Below are 20,765 nucleotides of genomic sequence, written 5' to 3'. Positions count from 1 at the left end.
TTGTTAAAAAATATTTACCATGATTATATTTAAGAGTGGGACAAAATCAAAAATTAATTTTTATCATTATTGTTTAATGAGTTTGGTTATGTGTAATAATGATTATGCACTACCACATGCCGACCGTACACGTGTCAATAAGCCAGATCCTTAATATTTGTAGCACATGTAGCTCATGTGAAGTAGTAATGAAATACTGTAAATTATGGGAAACATTGGACTTAAAGTGATTAATGAATTTCATTTTTTATGAATTATTTAGGATAATTTAAAATCGAATCTCGGTAAGAATAATTTTTGATCAAATTTTAATCACCTTGCGATCACTGAATTATGAATTACCAACTTGTTTCTTCTGAAAACTAGAGGTTTAATAAAAATAAAAAATACTATAGATTGATTAATATCAGGGAAAAAATAATAGAAATACTATAGACTAGAGTTGAGAAGTTTGAATAAAACTATTAAGGAGGGTGAAATTGAGTAATGGCAACACTACCTAATAATACTAATTAATTACCTTGCAACCACTAAATTTTGATCAAATTAGCAAGAATAATTTTTGATCAAATTTTAATCACCTTGCGATCACTGAATTACCAATTCGTTTCTTCTAAAAACTAGAGGTTTAATAAATAAATAAATAAAAATACTATAGGCTAATTAATATTAGCAAAAAAAAATAAAATAGAAATACTATAGACTAGAGTTGAGAAGTTTGAATAAAATTATTATGGAGGGTGAAATTGAGTAATGGCAACACTACCTAATTAATTAGTTGCAGATGGGGTGGGTGTTGTTGAAGAGTGGTCGAAATTTGTGGGCTCCATATAGAGTTCACATATTTCTTTGAGGTATGAATTAAAGCAAGCTTAGCCATCATAGGATTTAACCGACACACACACACACACATATATATATATATATATATATATATATATATATATATATATATATATATATATATATATATGAGTATTTTTGCATGAGGGTACCAAAATAAAATACTTGGCCATCATAGGTTTTTTAATCCAATTATGTAACTAGTGTAAAGTGTAAACACGGTTTCAATCATGATGAATATGATTTTAGCATAAGGTTGTAGTTGTATTCATAATTGGACACTTTCACTCTAATTCTTATCTCTTTTCATTGTCTTTGTTTGTAGTGAGAAATAAGAACAAAAGTTTATTAAGGCATTGTGGTGTTTTATTTTTTGAGATTAATTTCCTTTAGTATTTCTTGGTCAATTTGTTAGGAGTTAATATTTCAAGTGTTATCTTTGGAGTTTTGGCATTTTGTTCGTAGATGTGAGAGTGATTTTTAAGTGAAATCTTGTGATACAAAGAGAAAATTCTTAGAAACTAAAGGCTAAAGTAGAGATATATCTAATACATTTATATTATAGCAAGTAAATATATTAAAATTGCAAAAATATTGTTCAATGTCTTTAAAGGAGGAAATTCTTATAAATGTGGTTTTTGACTTGTTTATAAGAGGAATCTTGTGAGACAAAAAGAGACTACGGTTGGAAAATACATTCTAATCACTTTGGGTGGTGAGGATTCAATGGAGGACGATATAAGCTTTCTCTCATGTTTTTTGAGATTATCATTGAGCTTGAGAGAAAAAATAGAAATTAGAGTGCTTGTTTTTTTTAGTTGTTGAAGCTAATTTCTTGTAATTCTTTTGTATCTTTCATAAATAATCATTTATAGTGAGAGTAATGCTATAGTCGCACCCACTAACACACTCTTTTTAACACACTATCTTCTATTAGTCCACATCATATTTTTTTAAATCACTTACCTAATAACCTATTCAGCCGATAGAGAGAAAAAAACCAATTTCTATATAAAAAAATAATATAAAAAAAACTGCATAATTAAACTTCGCACAAAATCTGGATAATTAAGTGGGTGCTATGGCTCGCTTTGTCATTCTGTAACATTCAAACATATGCAACAAATGTGTGGAAGAAGAGAAGGAAAAATATTCAATTGAGATTAAGAAATGAATAGTTTCGGTGAGTGTGAAAAGAAATCTCTCATATTTCCCATCAACCAGTAACAGTAACTCACTTAAAAAAAGTGATGGTGTGACCTATAAAAGGTAGTGTGTTAAAAAGAGTGTGCTAATGAGTGTGACCATAACATTACTCTTTATAGTGGACAAAATAGTTGCTCTTTACTTCATACCAGGTCAATCATATATATATATATATAATAGAGCTAGTTCATGAGGCTAACGAGTCGAATTATATAGTTTATATATGTTCAACTCATTTATTTAACGAACTTAATTTTTAACTTAAGTTTAGCCATTTGGTTCATGAACCAAGCTCAACGAGTCAATTATGGAATTGAATTTCGAACTATTTGCGAGTTGGCTCAGGTCAGTATCAGCCCTAATTTAAATTTTAGAGTTAATTACCAATGTTTAAAAGTTAAGAGGCACGGTTAATATTCTTGATAATTCAATTATAAATTATTGACAAAATTAAAATCTAAATTACATAGACCATTAATTGATAATTTTTTTTGACTAAAATCAAACTATTTTTTTTAAACAAACAAACTAATAGATTTCATCAATTACCAAAAGTTCAATACATGATTGAGTAATCTCAAATCTATGAAAACTATTTCAAGAATTGGCCGTTCTAGTTAAAGTATGAGCAACTAATTTCACTTGTCTCGTAAAAAATTTAACTTAAAGTAAGAATAATATCATTAACGATTGAAAAAAACACTAAATTGTTTCACCGCTTCATACAAATTGCTTCAACCAGCACTTAAAAATCACTTTTATATTATTACAATTTACTTTTAATGTATATATACTTGTCATTGGAGAAATCCTTTACATTTTTTAAGCAAAAGGAACAAGAAAAATCCTTATGAATAGTCTAAACATAACAAATTTTATTGAAGTATTTTTATTGGAGATTTACTTTTAACATTTTACCTATTTTCTCGTGCATCTTACAAATTTATCAAAGTACCCCCTCCACTGCTTAGGTAGCGGACACACCCCAAAAACACTATATGTTTATAACGTCTGCTACTTAAGTAGCGGATGACATTTTTCAAAAAAAATCTCTTTTTTTATAATGTCCGTTATTTAAGTAGCGGAATGATAAGATGGAAAATGTGTAGGGCGCACGAGAAGGGATTGAATAAGTGTTAAAAATGGGATTTAGTGGATAAAGGCCCAAACAGTGTGTTAGAGCTAAAGCCAGACATCTTTCAGCATCATAAAATTTGGAAAATTGTTGTTTAGGCCTATTGAAATGCTCCCAAGCCCCCCCACCCAAACCCAAAAATATTTTCAATTTGGATCGAGTTTCGTTTGAAACCTACAATTTGAAATGCTCTTTAATTTCGGAACCTACGATCATAATTTTAGAATCTAAGTTCCGAAATGGTCTTATATAATCAAAACGGAGGAACCTACGCTCTGACTTGGTTTGGTCATAAGAAAACATGTTTAAAAACATATTTTGGATCTTAGGATACAATCAGATTTCAGATCTTATGATACAAATGCGCATAATTTTGGAACCTAAAATCCAATTTTTTTAAAAAAAACTACTATTTTGGATCTTTTATTCCAAAATTACACGTATTTGGAACTTATTTTAAAATAATTTGAGGGATAATTTTGTGAGTTCGAAGAATGAGAGGTAAGAAGGGCAATTTTTTCAAACTTAACCCATACTGTGTTGGGTATAATATTTTAGGCTGCCTAACATACTGAAAGTTATCCTTTGCTACCCGTCAAATCAATTTCTCCATCTCCCAAAACATTTTAACTACCTAAGTTAGGTGTATAATTTGGTAGTAAAAGATTCTGTAAAAAAAAATTAGTAGTAAAAGATATTATAATGCATTGAACTATTTTAACATTTAGAACTTTTGTATATAATCTTCTGTTTTCTTTTATACTCAATTGATGTTTTAAACTCAATTCTCTACCATCGACTTTACCATAATTTGTTGTGCACAACCAGTAACAAAAGAAAATAATAATGAAAAACAAACGATGATGATGAATACAAGAAGTTTGATAACGAAGTTGCCGTAGGTGTAGAATTTTCTACAGCTCGTTTCTATTAGATGAATGAATCAATTAGAATTTCAATGTTACAAGCGATATTTATAATAATAATATTATGACCGTAAATATCCTTGAACCATACCACAGGGGCTATCGCTCCTCGGCCACCAACAATCTCTTCTTGATACATATAAGTCATACTCAACACAATTCATAATCAAGAAAATACATTTCTCTCTCTAATATAACGGTCTACGATCAACTGCATCATAAGCTGATAGTAAAGAATACAATTTATGATAATTTAAGTATATTAAATTAAATAACAAGAAAATTTATAAAAATATTTGTGTTGTGAATTCGGATTGAATCACACCAATAAAATAATTGATGTGTGGAGCAAATAACGATTAAGCAATCAAATAATGAGATCGGCAATAAAAATCACAAATCAAAAGATAAAGCGATAAAAGAAAAGAACACAAGAGAATTGTTTACCCAGTTCAGTCAATGTGACCTACTCTGGGGGAGAGAGCAGCTCTCCGATCCACTATCAAACTTGTTCCTTGATTACAATGAAATTCACCACAAGAGTTACAAGATTTAGAGTTTTTCCTAAATCTACCCTAAGCCCGAATTTCTTCCCGTGACCAAGAAATTCAATATGAAAGTGTTTCCCAAGGTGATAGAATGTTTCCCTAACCCTAGAGTCTTCCCAAGATGAAATCTCTCAACCCTAGCCTTTTTGTTAGCCTTTGAAACCCTAAAATCCCCTTAAAAAAGTCAGAAAACGCATAACATATATATAGGCCCGCAGACACTACGCCTGGGCGCAGCCTCCCACGCCTGGGCGTGAGCAACCTGAGTTCAGCCCAGTTTTTCACGCCTGGGCGCCAACTCCCACGCCTGGGCGTGAGCAGGCAGAGACTACCAAAACATGATTTTCTGATTTTTACATTATTTCAAGGCAATATTCAACAATTCTCCACCTTGCCTTTAAATCAATGGTGATGCCGACTTCTCATCAACCATCGTGCTGCTCTCTCCAACCTCCGTCTACTCTTCAACGAAGTTAATCAAGTCCAAGCAATGCTTGAACTTAGCTCTAGGTAACGATTTGGTGAACATGTCAGCTGGATTCTCCTCCGATGCAATTTTCTCCACCATGATCTCTTTTGTCTCAATCATGTCTCTTACAAAATGCAACCGAATGTCAATGTGCTTTGTCCTTTCATGATACACCTGGTGATTTGCCAAATGAATGGCACTCTGATTGTCACAATGTATCTTCACACATCCTTGACTAATCCCCATTTCTCCAATCATACCCTTCAACCATATGGCTTCCTTGACCCCTTCAACAAGGGCTATGTATTCTGCTTGAGTTGTTGACAAAGCTACAACAGATTGTTGATTGGCCTTCCACGTTACCGCTGTACCGAACAATGTAAACACAAAACCCGATAAGGATTTTCTAGTGTCTATGTTACCTGCATAGTCCGCATCCACATATCCCTCCAAAGCATCTCTTCCTGGATCAGTTCTTGTGTACTTCAGACCACCCTTCAAAGAACCATTCAAATACCTCAAAACCCACTTCAAAGCTTGCCAATGAACTTGGCCCGGATTTGCCATAAACCGACTTACCACGCTAATTGCATATGATAAATCAGGCCTACTACAAACCATGCCATACATGATGCTTCCAACCCCACTTGCATAGGGAGTACTCTCCATCTTCTTTCTCTCATCCTCGGATTGAGGACACTGTTTTATCGACAACTTTGAATGGTGACCAAGTGGCGTGTTCACTACCTTAGAATCTGTCATTCTAAACCGCTCCACCACTTTCTTCAAATAATCATGCTGAGATAAGAACAACTCACCTTTACTCCGGTCTCTCAAGATATCCATACCAAGTATCCTCTTCGCATTGCCAAGATCCTTCATCTCAAATTCACCATTTAGTTTCTCCTTGAGCTGTTGAATCTCTTGCTTGTCAGAACTTGCCATAAGAATATCATCTACATAAAGAAGAAGGTAGAGAATGACTTTCTCATTCCTCTTCATCATGTACACACAACTATCATAGTTGCTTCTCACAAATCCAGCCTTCAATAAGAAATCATCAAACCGACGATACCACTGCCTTGGACTCTGCTTCAACCCATACAAAGATTTCTTTAACAAACACACTTTTGAATTGTCTTTCACAAAACCTTCAGGTTGTTGCATGTAGATAGTTTCTTCTAACTCTCCATGTAAGAATGCGGTCTTCACATCCATTTGTTCTAACTCAAGATCATACATGTTAACAATCGCCATAAGTACCCTTATAGAACAATGTTTCACCACAGGTGAGAAGATTTCGTTGTAATCAATCCCCTCAACCTGAGTAAAACCCTTTGCTACAAGTCTTGCCTTATACCTTGGTGCTTCGACCCCTGGTATACCTTCTTTTCTTTTGAACACCCACTTGCTACCAACTACCCTTTTATTTTTAGGTAATGGCACAAGCTTCCAAGTCTGGTTCTTCTCCAATGAAAGCATTTCCTCATTCATTGCCTTCAACCAGTCTTGACTATCTATGCTTTCTGATGCTTCCCTGAAGTTCTTTGGTTCCGAGTCTTGCACTTCTTCAGCTGCATTCAAAGCATAACAAATAAGGTCAGCATAACCGAGTCTATTAGGTGGACGAATAACTCTCCTCTCCCTATCTCTTGCTAGCTGATAGTCAGGAACAGTTGTTTCATCACTTCCACTTTCATCAGGTACTTGAGTCTCATCCTCCTTTTCCCTCTCATCTGTGGAAGGCTCCACCTCAAACTGAATTCTCTCCACCCCCGTTTCTGGTCTTTTCTCAAGGTCTTTGCACTTCATCCCCATTCGGGTCTCATCAAAAGTGACATCCCTGCTTATGATAAACTTTGATCCTCCAGGCTCCATCTTCCACAGCTTGTAACCTTTCACACCTTCAGGGTAACCAATGAAAACACACTTCACAGCTCTAGCATCAAGCTTATCTTGCTTGACATGTGCAAATGCTAAAGCTCCAAAGATTTTCAAGTTAGAGTAGTCTGCCGGCTTGCCACTCCAAACCTCCATAGGTGTCTTTAGATCAATTCCTGTTGATGGACATCTGTTGATCAAATATGCAGCAGTGTTAACTGCCTCTCCCCAGAAACTCTTGGGTAATCCAGCTCCCAACAGCATACATCTCACGCGCTCCAGCAAGGTCCTGTTCATCCTTTCAGCCAGTCCATTCTGCTGCGGTGTGTATGCAACGGTCTTATGCCTCTTTATACCTAGTTTCCTGCAAAACTCATTAAACTGCTCTGAAACAAACTCCAGGCCATTGTCAGTCCTTAAAAGTTTTAGTTTACTTCCTGTTTGATTTTCTATTAAGGTATGCCATTCTTTGAATTTTTCAAAAGTGTCACTTTTATTCTTTATTATGTAAACCCATACCCTCCTAGAGTAATCATCAATTATTGAAAGAAAATATGAACCTCCCCCATGAGTAGACACAGATGCTGGACCCCAAAGATCCGAGTGAACATACTCGAATGGCCTAGTAGACTTATGCACTCCCACCCCAAACTTAACCTTATGTTGTTTTCCTAGAGTACAATTATCACAAAAGTCTAGTTTGTTCAATTTTTCTTTCCCTAGTAAACCTTGTTTAGCTAGTTCAACTAAACCCCTTTCACTAACATGACCTAACCTCAAATGCCATAGTTTAGTTATGTCTGCATTTTCAACACTAGTTACTAATGCATTAGAAATAACAGTTGAACCTTCTAAAATGTAAAGACCATTCATTTTAGACCCCTTAGCAATTACTAATGCACCATTAGAAATTCTCATTACCCCACGTTCAATCCTAGTACAATACCCTAGATTATCAAACATGCTTATGGAAATTAAATTTCTTTTAAGTTCAGGAATATACCTCACATTCTTCAAAAGGAAATCACGATCGTCATACATTTTAAGACGAATAGTACCCATACCTTGAACCTTGCACGCTTTATTGTTACCTAGACGGACGACTCCACCTTCTTTAAGCTCCAAAGTTTCAAAGTACTCCTTTCTTGGACAAATGTGATATGAGCACCCCGAGTCCATGACCCAGCTCTTCTCAGGTTCCCAACTTGTAACTGTCAATGCTCCTGCACTCTCATAACCTTCCTCTTCACTAACGACAATTTGAGCTGACGAACTACCACCACCCCTTCTCTCAGGGCAGTCCTTCTTGAAGTGACCTGGTTCATGACAATGATAGCACTTTAACTTGCCACCACCATCACCCTTTGACCTAGACTTGGACCTATGCTTCTTTCCCTTCCCCTTACTTTTGTTCTCGCTTCTTCCTCTCGCCACATTCAGCCCTTCTCCGCTGTCATCAATCCTCAAGTCTCTCATCTTAGTCATCTCCTTGGTTCTCAAAGCCGATTGGACTTCATCCAAGGTGATAGTACCTTCTTTTCCATAGAGCAATGCATCCTTGAGGTTTTCAAATGACTTAGGTAAAGCACACAATAGGTGGAAAGCTTTGTCCTCGTCCTCCAAGTTCACATCAATGTTCGCCAAATCGTCAATAATCTTATTGAACTCCGAAAGCTGCTCAACCACGGACTTGTTCTCCGACATACGATAGAAGAACAACCGTTCTTTCAGACACTGCTTATGTGCCAAAGACTTGGTCATATATAATGCATCAAGCTTCGACCACATCCCTGCAGCAGTCCTCTCCTTTGCTACTTCTCTCAACACATTATCCGCGAGGCACAAGATAATGGCACTCAATGCCTTATCATTCATCTCGTTCTTCTCTGCTGCTGAGAAAGTATTAGGCATGTTCGCAATTCCTAACAATGCTTCTGAACACTTCTGTTGTGTTAATATTGCCCTCACCTTCACCTTCCACAACCCAAAGTCGTTACTCCCGGTGAACTTCTCAATGTCCCACTTAGAACCCATGATACTTAAATCGTTTGATCCTTTGCCCCACGGTGGGCGCCAATTGTTGTGAATTCGGATTGAATCACACCAATAAAATAATTGATGTGTGGAGCAAATAACGATTAAGCAATCAAATAATGAGATCGGCAATAAAAATCACAAATCAAAAGATAAAGCGATAAAAGAAAAGAACACAAGAGAATTGTTTACCCAGTTCAGTCAATGTGACCTACTCTGGGGGAGAGAGCAGCTCTCCGATCCACTATCAAACTTGTTCCTTGATTACAATGAAATTCACCACAAGAGTTACAAGATTTAGAGTTTTTCCTAAATCTACCCTAAGCCCGAATTTCTTCCCGTGACCAAGAAATTCAATATGAAAGTGTTTCCCAAGGTGATAGAATGTTTCCCTAACCCTAGAGTCTTCCCAAGATGAAATCTCTCAACCCTAGCCTTTTTGTTAGCCTTTGAAACCCTAAAATCCCCTTAAAAAAGTCAGAAAACGCATAACATATATATAGGCCCGCAGACACTACGCCTGGGCGCAGCCTCCCACGCCTGGGCGTGAGCAACCTGAGTTCAGCCCAGTTTTTCACGCCTGGGCGCCAACTCCCACGCCTGGGCGTGAGCAGGCAGAGACTACCAAAACATGATTTTCTGATTTTTACATTATTTCAAGGCAATATTCAACAATTTGGTACAACATGATGAGAATTAGGAACAAGAGTACTAGTGTCTTTACTAAGGCCCAAAGTTAGAGGTCATGCTGACTCAGCCATGGTCCCTTCCATGTCTATTATGCATAAATGCTCCACCTCAGATTTTCAAAATTTCCATCTTAATTTAATGTTTTTCCCCTCACTCTCTAAGGTTGCTCTATAACTAGACAAAAAAAAGAGAGCAACAAAATACAAAAAAGAAAGACAAAAAATAAGACATTCATTCATATCAATTAGTGGTATATATTGCAAGCAAAATTTCTCAAGTATAAGCCATTGTTCTATATCTCATAGAAATGGGTGAAGTAAGTGTTATTATCTTACACAACTTATTTATTTTTATTTGTTCTTGAATATAATCATATATTCATATCTCTAACTTATATGAAGCTTTTAGAGTTGGTATTTTCTATTTGGATTTTAATTTTTTTTTTTTTTGGTTTTGGTGTTGAAAGGAGAACAAAGAAGAAGGAAAGAAAGAAGAAACCAAAGAGGAAAAGAAGGAAGAAGAGAAAAAAGAGGAAAAGAAAGAAGAAGAAGTAGAACAACCTCTAGAGATAGTGCTCAAGGTTGATATGCATTGTGAAGCTTGTGCAAGGAAAGTTGCAAAAGCATTGAAAGGATTTGAAGGTAATAATTAATTTAATTAATAATTAATTAATTTCTTCATTATCATGGTCTAAGCACTAAGACATTTTTCTGACATGAATTTAACCTAGGCAATATTCTAATTAGTCAAACATGTTTTCTGCTGCAAATGTTTTGATTAGAGTGTATTTCAAATTTTGTTTGGCGTTCACAATTTCTAACTCAATTGATAGAAATACTGAAATTATTAGGTTAGATGTCACGGTCGAGTACGAAGATTTCTCCATTTTATGTGTTATATTTTCAATGACTTATTATTTTATACGATAAAAAAATATATTCGACAAAATTACGGTGACAGAATAATTTAACTAACTAACATATTTTATGTCAAAATTGTGGTGAGTGGTGATACTTTACCATTATGCCAAATTCACTAAAAATCCAAACTTAGTCAAATTATGTTGAAGTTCTACCCATTTACTGCCAGTGTATATGATTTACTAGTGTCAGCTTGGTACTTTTGTTCTCTCTTTTTCCCTCCTTTTTTGCTTGTTAGAGGAATCTAAACAATCCATGATTGATTTTTGAATTTCACATCATACTTGATGAAATAATAATTTGTCAGTATATAAAATTCTCAACTTTAACAGGTATTCAGATAGTGACAAAAGTACATTACTACATTTGCCTTAAGTAAAAAGATAAATAAAAATCAACTCAGTTAATAGTCGTATAAGAATGCTGATATATAGGAGTCTGAATTCGAATCATAAATTTTTCATTTTTTCACATTTAAAATGTGTTAGTTTAGCTACTAATTTGTTAAAATAAATAAAGGCTTAGGTGAGGTAGATAAAAAAAAAATAGTAAATTAAGGATTATTAATTAATTAGTAATAATTTTGATTTAAATTAACAAAACATGTTTATGTGTGAAAGGAGTGGAGGAGGTGAGTGCAGATAGTAAGGGCAGCAAAGTGGTGGTGAAAGGAAAGGCAGCAGACCCCATAAAGGTACTCAAAAGACTACAAAAGAAAAGTGGTAAGAAAGTGGAACTTATTTCACCTTTGCCAAAACCTCCAGAGGAGAAAAAAGAAGAAGAAATTAAAGCACCACCACCACCACAGCCAGAGGAGAAAAAGGATGAGGTAATAATTTATTTTTTTTTGACAAAGGATGAGGTAATAATTAAATAATTAATTTGGTTAACTCACAATATTAATTATATATAGCATCATAATTTACATTTTTATTTGTCTTCTTGGTACAATAAACTCATGTTAAACATGATATGCGAGTCTATTTTAGTTTAATCATGATCTTAGGTTTAATCTATGACTTTGACATGGAACACTGTTAAATTTTTTAGAAAGAGTTTGTTACGTTCCACAAGACTCAAGGAAATAGTCTCTGCAATTGTGTGCAGAGACTGAGCTAACCGATTAGTTAACAAAAAAAAAATGTTAAACTTTAGATTTGCTGCAATAACTATGTCACAAAGTTTTCCCACTCAGGTCTCAACCGTTCAAACGAAAATCCACTATCAAGTTTGTTTAAAATCAATTTATTAATTATTGTGTAATTTGAATTATCTAGTTTCTGAATAACGGTTGAGATTGTTTAACGGTTGAAAAATCTTTTATACTTTGGAGAACACAAAAAAAAAATGAATAGGGAAATGAAATGCATGCATGATGCATTTACTCAAACATACACCAACATATTAATCACACAACTTATATTTTGACTTTATACTTTGAATATTTTTTCCAAAAACAAAACATCGCTTCTGAGCCATCCGATTAAAATTAAACGGTTGTAATTGTGTGACGGTATGCATGAATGTATAAAAGATTACTCTGACAACAAGAAGAAATCAAGTTCCAATGAATGGGGAATAGTACATGTACATGACCAAAAAACATGTATGGATGCTTGTTTAGTGAAATAGTTTGAATGGATAGTGTTTCCAATTGCATTAGCCATACCCTTTTAGTTTTGTTGTTTATATGAATTTGATTGTATAGAACACTAGTACTTGTACATAGCATGAAAGTAACGAAACAAAATGAGGAAAATGATGCCCTACATAAGGGCACATGTAACGATGGCAAAGACTGTGACAATTAAGAGATGGCTTTGGCTTTGACCCCACTCTCTCTCTTTTTTGCAACTTGACATGCTGGTTGCAGCAAAATGGGGTCACACTCACGGACTCACCATATGTCTTATGCACTCAACTCCTAGTTTTACGGTGCCCAACATGTGAATGTATGGTGGTAGATTTATCAAAATTATAGTGAAACACCGTAATTTTATAAAAGTTGAAGAGCGTAGCTTTTGAAAAAACATGATGGTTTACCTTGATTTTGATGAATATACTGTGATATGAAACATCGTATTGGCACTCATGTAGTCATCGTATTGGCCATTGTTGGATTAAGATAAGATTTAGAGAATTTTGATTGTTTTAGGTCGACAATTTTTGCACTCTTGTAGTTGTTGTATTGACAGTTCTGGATCGAGATAAGATGATTTAGGTTTTAAATTGCTGACTACAAGCAATTTGAATTCAAATTTAGGGGTTTATAAATAGATTCGGATTGCATGCAGTTTGTTTTTTTTTTTATCGAATTACATGAATGTTTTAAATTTAAACTGTCTAATATTATTCAGACAGTCAGATCTATTTTAACTGCATAACTACATGCAATTTCGACCACGTGCAATCCAAATTTGAATAAATGATAGAACAGTGTGACATTGTGTCGACATGGCACGAGTTTCAGAAAAATTTAAAGGAAAAAACATTGTAATACAATGTGACTGTTAAAAGTTAAAATAACTAATGTTGTGGTGTCAATTATTGATTGGATGAGGATGAGATCAGCAAGGTAAGGTAGCTCTCTACTTTGTTGATGATAACTGATTTTTATGGTCCATTTTTGGTAACCCCACATCCACACATGCATGGCCCATATCTGAATTGTCAAAAATTGAAACTTGTAGAAGAACAGTAGATGCCTTTATTTTGGGCCAAATAATTAAAGGAGAATGTTAACATGTGCCCTTAAGGCACATGTTAAGGAAGCAAAAATGGAAATTATTAAATGCTAACTTGTGTATTTTAACTTTTGAAGCATTAAATTTCTTGTATCATTAAATGTTGATTTTCTATATTGGGATATCTTAACATGTGCCCTTAGGGCACATGTTAACAAGACCCATAATTAAATGATGAATATTGCTAAGGTCACATGTTAAAAACATTAAATTGCATTGAAAGAAATTACTTGTAATATTTTAATTTTAAAATTTAAATGTAAGACTTTTAAAATGAATATTTTTATTTTGAAATCTTTAACATGTATCCTAAATGATTTATATCCAAGAGCTCTTTGATGAGATGACACAAGTCTTTTCTAGCTTAACTACGGTTTTAGGTTCGATCTCTGGTTGGGCATGCAGCAACGTTAAATCTCTTTAGGAGAGTTTGCGTGCATGACCAAATGACATATGGTTGAATTTAAACTTTAAAAGCATAGTATTACTCTTATAAGTAAATTGACCTTGCTTACATGTTATACTATATGTTAATTATTATGACTATACATTACAGTAATATTTTGGAATTTTTGTCTCATAGTTGTTTGAATTATTTGTCAGCAGCCTCCTCCTGTGGTAACAACAGTTCTAAAAATTAGAATGCATTGTGATGCATGTGCTCAAGTTATTCAGAAACGAATCCGTAAGATTAAAGGTACAAAGATTTGTTCTGTTTCTATCTTCTTGATAGTATTGATTGCTCCTGTAAATTGTCTCCTTGCCCACTACTTGTGCACTCACAACAAAAACGTTTGAATTATTGTAAAATAATTGAACTCTTTTCTTGTATGATTTTGTTTTTCTTGTAAAACTTTGAGAGAGACACTGGCATATAATTCTAGGTGAACACTCTGGTACACATCTTATTTCGATATGTACCGGTACACTGTTGGGGTGGATAATTCAGATAGGTTAAAAGTTAATAAATACTATTTGTGAACCTATTAGAATTATTCATCAATAGATTGAGACGAACCTTTTAGATGATACACATTAACCACTTGCGTCTAGCAAAACCAAATTTACTACCGTAAGTCCGTATCTGCACTGTTACACACAATAAACAATTTTAGCCTAAAATTGACGATCGAGATCAATAACTGCATCATGCAGGTACTGTAAGAATACGATTATGTGCCTAACATCCTTTTAGATTGAGCGCATGCGCATTAACCCCTTGCATCGTGCATGATTACATGCTTACTAACTAATTTAACTAATCTATGCAGGAGTAGAATCAGTGGAAACAGATTTGGGAAATGATCAAGCCATAGTAAAAGGAGTGATTGATCCAGAAAAGCTTGTTGATGAAGTGTTCAAGAGAACAAAAAAGCAAGCTTCTATTGTGAAGGAGGAAGAAAAGAAGGAAGAAGAGAAGAAAGAAGAGGAGAAAAAGGAAGAGAAAAAAGAAGAAGAGAAAAAAGAAAGTGAAGAAAATAAGGAAGAAGATGATAATAAAACCGAAATCAAGCGTAGCGAATATTGGCCATCAAAAGACTATGTTGATTATGCTTATTATGCACCTGAGATTTTCAGTGATGAGAATCCAAATGCTTGTTCTGTTATGTAAACCTGTTATTTGTACTATGTATTTTTAGTAGCTTATTAGATTAAGTTAATTTTCTATGCTATGTAACATAGTATACTAGTGAATATTTTATGGTGTTTAGCTTTCTGTTGTGTTTATGAACTTTCAATGTATTTCACTGTCAAAAGATGGCAGAATCACTCATGTTGGTGTTTGTGCTAAAAATGTGGTATTACTGAATTTTGGTTTACCATTTCTTTATATTTGAATAAATTTATTGTGATAATGCCACTTCAACCTAAACTTTAAGCCTTCAAAATCAATGTGGAAAAAAAGGTTGACGAAATGCTGACTTTAATTTAAAGGGGTGGTGAACTATTTTGGACCATTGTCCTTGGTCTTCTTGACCAACTGCACAAGGAATGAGGTTGAAGGTTGTCCATAGGATGGAGAGAGATGGAGAGGAAAGTGAAGGAGAGGATCCAACCACCATAGATTCATAAGGGTGGGAATGTTGTTAAGACAGGTTATGCGTATTATTTACCCCGATAGCGTCGAACTTCTAAATCTAAAGTGATTTTTGTGGGGGTAAGGAGGGATCTTAGAGAATCAGATTTGATGCAATAATTGCGTTAACGCAGTTACTGTTATCCGCTGTCCGATCTCAATCAAACTGTTGAGATTGTGTTAATAGTTAAAACTTATGTGCAATTCAGATTATCCGATCTTAAATCAACAGATGAGATTGAATACTGCATTGAACTGCGTGATAATCTACAACAACATATCTCAATCCGAATCTTAGGGATCATAGAGGGTGGGAGGTAGATGAAAAAAATTGCACGGAAGGGTAGCATATGTTCTCCGAGGACGGAAAGGAGTACACGAAGGAGAAGGAGCTGCAATCTGATAAGATACAATAGAATTACAAGATCTAACTGTTGATTCGATGTGGTCTGTCACGAACGAGTTTAATATCGATACATGTTAAAAGCCACGTGTAACTTGTTATTTCTAATATATAATATTTGTACTCATTTACTTCAAATATGTCATAATTTAACTATGGACATGATAGTTACAACTTTAACTGTTATGCAGAAAAGAATCAAATGCATACTAGTGCTGCAGAATCTAATTCCAAAAGGAATAAGGTGCGAGAAATCTCTGAAATAATGGGACGTTTAAGATATATAGCAAAAAGGTGACATGTAAATGGATGTAGCAATTTGAAAAGGTGAATCAGAATCCCAGTTTATTCTTGTAAAAGCTGGGGTGAACTATTATTGTGAGGTGGCAAAATAAGAAACAGAAATGCTATAACTATAACAAATTAAGAATAGATTATTTGAATGAAAATAAAGTTCAACAAAGTACATAGAATCAAATAGTACTTATGTCTGAAAGCTGCAACACCTATTCTAAAGAAAGGCAGAACCACTATGCAGCCCTATATGTGACTGAAGAGGCGTGCTAGTAGAAATTGGGTGCTCTGCTGCCCTTTATCTTTTGCCATCCTCGTTGCTCGTTGCTCGTTGCTCTTCATTCAGTGACTGATAGTAAAAAAAAACTGTTTTAAAGAGAGAGAAAAAACATAAATAGACGGATGATATGATGGCAGCCCAGGCGAGAGGATGAGCTGGAGAGGATCCAAATCCATGTTAGTAATACACTCTCTAACACACATTTTCCCATAGTATTTCTTATTGGTAGAAATTTAAATAGGACCCACTAAAAAAATGTGGATCTCGCATAAATTTGGTGTGACTCATTTAAATTGCAACCAATAGCTTCAGATAATTGTTTGCACCTACAAGGTCGACGAGTGGGGGGGATGCCAGTAGATTGAAGTTTGGTTTCGCGTTCTATTAGGCTACGTTTGGCCTGACTTATTATCACTCTACTTTTTGACTTATTTAACAGGAGGCAAATCTTGAAGTTTAGGTACAAGTAGGATAGAGAACATGTCAAAAGATGTGAAAATAAAATTTTCCAAGAGAATACCATCATCAAATGATGTAAAATTTTCCAACAGAATTTGCATGATGAATGGCCATCATGCAATTGCATTATATGTATCATAATGTTGATTTTCAAGTAATGATCCTTCTGTAGCTTACAGTATTCTCTCTAAACATTGTACTGATCGAAACTATATTAACAAATACAACGGCTTTAAAGTTAAAAGCTAACCCAACTCCACGGTCCATGCATTCATGTTTACTTCTGCAAAGACTTGTACATCACCACAGTGACATATTTGCCTCCAAATCGATGAGTTGTCCCGAGTGCAACCACTGAAGGGCTGCTCTTCCCTTTCTGCATGTAGAGATGATTGAGCACGACATGCTGTGGTCTGGATACGAGAGGTTGAAATTCCATATTTGCAGAAGGAACATTAAGAAGAGTCATTTGCATGAATGGAGGAACCAATGGTGGCTCCTTTGCATAATCTTCAGAACTTAGGTGTAAGTTGTTGTAACTAGAGTCTGGTGATTTAGGAGGTACGAAACTAGAAATGCTTTCAATGTCTTCAGGAACATAATCCTGCATAATGATTAAGTTCAACATGCATTTGACTAAACAACTGACGAAAATGCTTATTAGTATTTGTTTATCATACGAGAATTTATGTATAACTTGTTTCTACAATCAAAGAGAGAAAAAAGATAAACTCTGCATAAGTTGAGAATAGCTTATTAAAATAAGCTATTTAGGGGAGTTTGTGAAAATAAGATAAAAAACAGCTTATAATATGGACATATGCTCATATCCTAAGCTATTTTTATAATCCCAAAACATTCACAGAAGTGCTTATATCATACATAAGACCAAATAAGCTCTTCCAAGTTCCAAATTCTGCCTTACTCGTATAAGATATGTATAAAATCAATTTACCACCATTCTACCTCCCCATGTTTAGGAATTTCAAGTTTGACTGATAATCACACATTTTTACTAGAGTGCCACAACAAAATTTCATAAACAATATATAGCGAAAACAAAATTACCCCAGAAAATGGATAAGCTAATCCGTAAGCAGTAACAAGTGTTACAAAAAGCAAATTCATGCCATGAAGGACTTGCAACGCTACTTCGCCCCAAATCAAAGCTATGAGTTTAGAGTTTAGATCACATGTATTAGAAACAAAGTTCATGCAGGAAGAGAAGAGAATTTTAGCCAAAGAGTGTGAAATAAAGAAAAACAAAGGAAAGATCACTATGCCTTTTGATCGCATGAAACGCACACTAAATATGTAACCGAAATATTACCTGTAAGTCCAGAATGTTGTAAGTATTGGCAGCATCATCTTTAGCCCAAGGCAAGTCAGGTGCGTACCTCCACTGTCCATCCACGATAAATCTAAACTGATAAACACCAGATGGAAGCACCTTCATTATAGTGAAGTCCTTTCCCGATCTCTGCAAAGGCATTCTGATAAACAAGAATATCAGAATCTAAGCAGCAATTATAGCAACCGTTGAAGACAAATAAAGAAGATATTAAGAATGCATTTGGCTTGTTTTTTGTTTTCATTTCCACAATCTCATATTTTCACACTTTGCTTTTTTGTTCTTGCAATCCACAAAAGAAGCGGTGAAAACAACTTTAGTAAAAGCAACTATAGCGTCGATATAGCACTATAGCATAGTGGAGTTTGGACTTTGGACAAATCACTATTGCTCTGCAATACACTATTTATTTAGGACAAAATGTTGTCAAATAGAGGCTATAGCGACGACTATCGCACTATTGCATTACAGAATTTGAACAAATCACTATATTCTGCAATCCGCAATTGACAACACTACAATTTTGCAACTACCATTAACAACACATCAGCAGTAAATAAACTTAATTAACACTAAATCATCCGAACCTTGTTTTCCAATTATCCCATGATCCCTCCACAGCAACTTCTTTACCATCATAACTCCAAGTAATCATCGTCGGAATTCCAACTTCACTAAACATATCTTCATACCCTGAAGTAGTTTGCATCCAGGAAGGGTTTGGAACCTGCATCTCATCAGGTCTTTGTAGTGGAACCACCGGAACCTAAACACAGGAGAAAAAGGGAATGATTCCCAACTAATGATAACTGAGAACCCACAAAAGCATTACACAAAAAGGATAGGAAAAGTTTATTCTTGATAGTGACAACAATCTAGAATATAAGAATATGGTTCCCTTAAAGTAATCCCAATATCATAAGCTACTTTTGCTTCTCAGTCACAATCACAACAACAATCATTAGATTCCATTACATGATGATTGATGGAAACACCAATATAAACCCTGAATCTGATCCAATTACCAAAACCCACAAGATGAAAAACATGGAACTGTAAACTAATGTATGAGTAAAAACACAAAATGGGGTGTCAAAAAATATGAACTTTACATCAAACAAATACATAATTGTGTGTTTGGTATCATGGTGAGTATTACCAGAATCACGGTGATCTACGGTAATTTTGCAGCAGCTACAGAGTGTAGCTTTTGGAAAATCACATTAGGTCACCGTGATTCTGACATGCCCACCGTGATACCAAACATACACCGATTCACCACACTCGCATTCCAAAACAAATGCAGTATGAGTTCAAGGTTTCTAAGACACATCAAATCAGACATCATAAAGAACATCAAATAAAAAAAAACAAAAAGCTAGGATACTGATTTAGACACACCATTCATGAAAAAAACAATTTTTTTTGAGATTTCACAATCTGAATAAAAATATAAAAAACTAAACCAAATTGAAAAAATTAAGCAAACCCTTTTGGTGTAAATTGGGGAAAAGGTGAAAAAGATTGAAAAGGAAGAAACTTTAACATACTTGAGGGGAAAACATGAGTGGAGATTGAGTTGTTCTAGGGCTAGCAGGTGGAGAATGACCCATTAATTCAGGTAAAGGATTTTCAACAACCCCATCAGGAGTAGACATACAATCGCTACTGACAGTGTCAAAACCACCCTCTCTTTCTCCTCCTCCACCATCTTCTTCCGATGAAATTTCTGATATTGTTCCGTTGAAATCTTCTTCTCTTCCATTGACATTTCCCATCTTTGTTGTGTAAAGAAGAAAATTAAGAGGGTTTTGGAAGATACTAGTATGATGATTGATGGGTCAGTTCATGATATTCTTGACATTGGTTCTTGTATATTACTCTACTTGTTACTTTTTCTTCATTTTTTTTTTTCCAATTGGAAGCTTCAACGTGCTATGTGTGTTTTCTGCGTGCGTGTGTGTTCTCTCTCTTCTTAGTGAGAGTGACTGAGAGAGAAGCTGTTGGTAGTGTTATCATCACTATGTCCCCTTTACTTCGTTGTGTGATTGTGATTTGTTAATATCGGACGATTTTAAATCAGCGGTTGAGATTGTTTTACTGCATTAAATTGTATTTATAATATGAGTTGTTTCATCTTAAATACTTTTTTCGAACATAAATATAAGAAAAAATAATCGTTTATGTAGTGTTTAAGAAATTTAGTTAAGTGTCCGTTTGTTATGGATTAAAAAAATAGTGATTTTGATATAAAATAATTTAGAGATTAGTTTTTAGAGATTTTTAGAAAAGTTGGATTTACTTTATGTTTGTTTATTATAATAAAAATCACTTTTTTAAAATAAAATAATTTTTAGTTTGTTTGGATACAACTTATTAAAGTGATTTTTTTAAATACAAATAATTTTTTCCTTTTAACATTTCTTTTTTTTTCTCCTCTAAAAAAATCTATTATTTTATAAGCTACTCTTAGTAGCTTCTCATTTTTAGCTATTTTCTGATTAT

The 20,765-nt window shown here is 34.4% G+C and overlaps 2 protein-coding genes across 3 annotated transcripts; one reads left to right on the top strand and one right to left on the bottom strand.

Moving 5' to 3' along the window:
* The first annotated feature begins 9,864 nt into the window (after window positions 1-9,864).
* On the top strand, window positions 9,865-15,206 carry LOC123894888 (heavy metal-associated isoprenylated plant protein 7-like). Of its 2 annotated transcripts, none has more exons than XM_045944992.1 (5): window positions 9,865-10,048; window positions 10,199-10,373; window positions 11,273-11,481; window positions 14,003-14,093; window positions 14,668-15,206. In XM_045944992.1, exons 1-5 carry the CDS (start codon window positions 10,040-10,042, stop codon window positions 15,006-15,008), a joined length of 825 nt encoding a protein of 274 aa, XP_045800948.1. In that variant the 5' UTR covers window positions 9,865-10,039; the 3' UTR covers window positions 15,009-15,206. The 2 variants fall into 2 exon arrangements, with proteins under 2 accessions (XP_045800948.1, XP_045800947.1); XM_045944991.1 differs by having other exon boundaries at window positions 14,000-14,093.
* A 1,784-nt stretch (window positions 15,207-16,990) lies between these two features.
* Window positions 16,991-20,285, bottom strand: LOC123894887 (SNF1-related protein kinase regulatory subunit beta-2-like). Its single transcript, XM_045944990.1, has 4 exons — window positions 19,811-20,285; window positions 18,848-19,026; window positions 18,240-18,402; window positions 16,991-17,513 (listed from the first exon to the last, which is right to left on the bottom strand). The coding sequence occupies exons 1-4, from the start codon at window positions 20,036-20,038 to the stop codon at window positions 17,187-17,189; spliced, it is 897 nt and encodes a 298-aa protein (XP_045800946.1). The 5' UTR covers window positions 20,039-20,285; the 3' UTR covers window positions 16,991-17,186.
* Window positions 20,286-20,765: the final 480 nt, after the last annotated feature.

This window comes from Trifolium pratense, linkage group LG7 (genome assembly GCF_020283565.1).
Source record: "Trifolium pratense cultivar HEN17-A07 linkage group LG7, ARS_RC_1.1, whole genome shotgun sequence".
Classification (NCBI taxonomy): Eukaryota; Viridiplantae; Streptophyta; class Magnoliopsida; order Fabales; family Fabaceae; genus Trifolium; species Trifolium pratense.
The sequence above is the reverse complement of the archived record's forward strand: the minus strand, read 5'-3'. Positions and strand labels throughout refer to the sequence as shown.

What these genes read in the sequence shown, in the direction of transcription:
- LOC123894888 (XM_045944991.1), top strand. An exon ending in AGCATTGAAAGGATTTGAAG is followed by an intron (nt 10,374 to 11,272) that starts GTAATAATTAAT and finishes TATGTGTGAAAG; the next exon opens with GAGTGGAGGAGGTGAGTGCA. An exon ending in ACGAATCCGTAAGATTAAAG is followed by an intron (nt 14,094 to 14,667) that starts GTACAAAGATTT and finishes TAATCTATGCAG; the next exon opens with GAGTAGAATCAGTGGAAACA.
- LOC123894887 (XM_045944990.1), bottom strand. Translation starts at nt 20,038, where the DNA reads ATGGGAAATGTCAATGGAAGAGAAGAAGATTTCAACGGAACAATATCA. An exon ending in TGGGATAATTGGAAAACAAG is followed by an intron (nt 18,403 to 18,847) that starts GTTCGGATGATT and finishes CTTGTTTATCAG; the next exon opens with AATGCCTTTGCAGAGATCGG. An exon ending in ACAACATTCTGGACTTACAG is followed by an intron (nt 17,514 to 18,239) that starts GTAATATTTCGG and finishes ATCATTATGCAG; the next exon opens with GATTATGTTCCTGAAGACAT.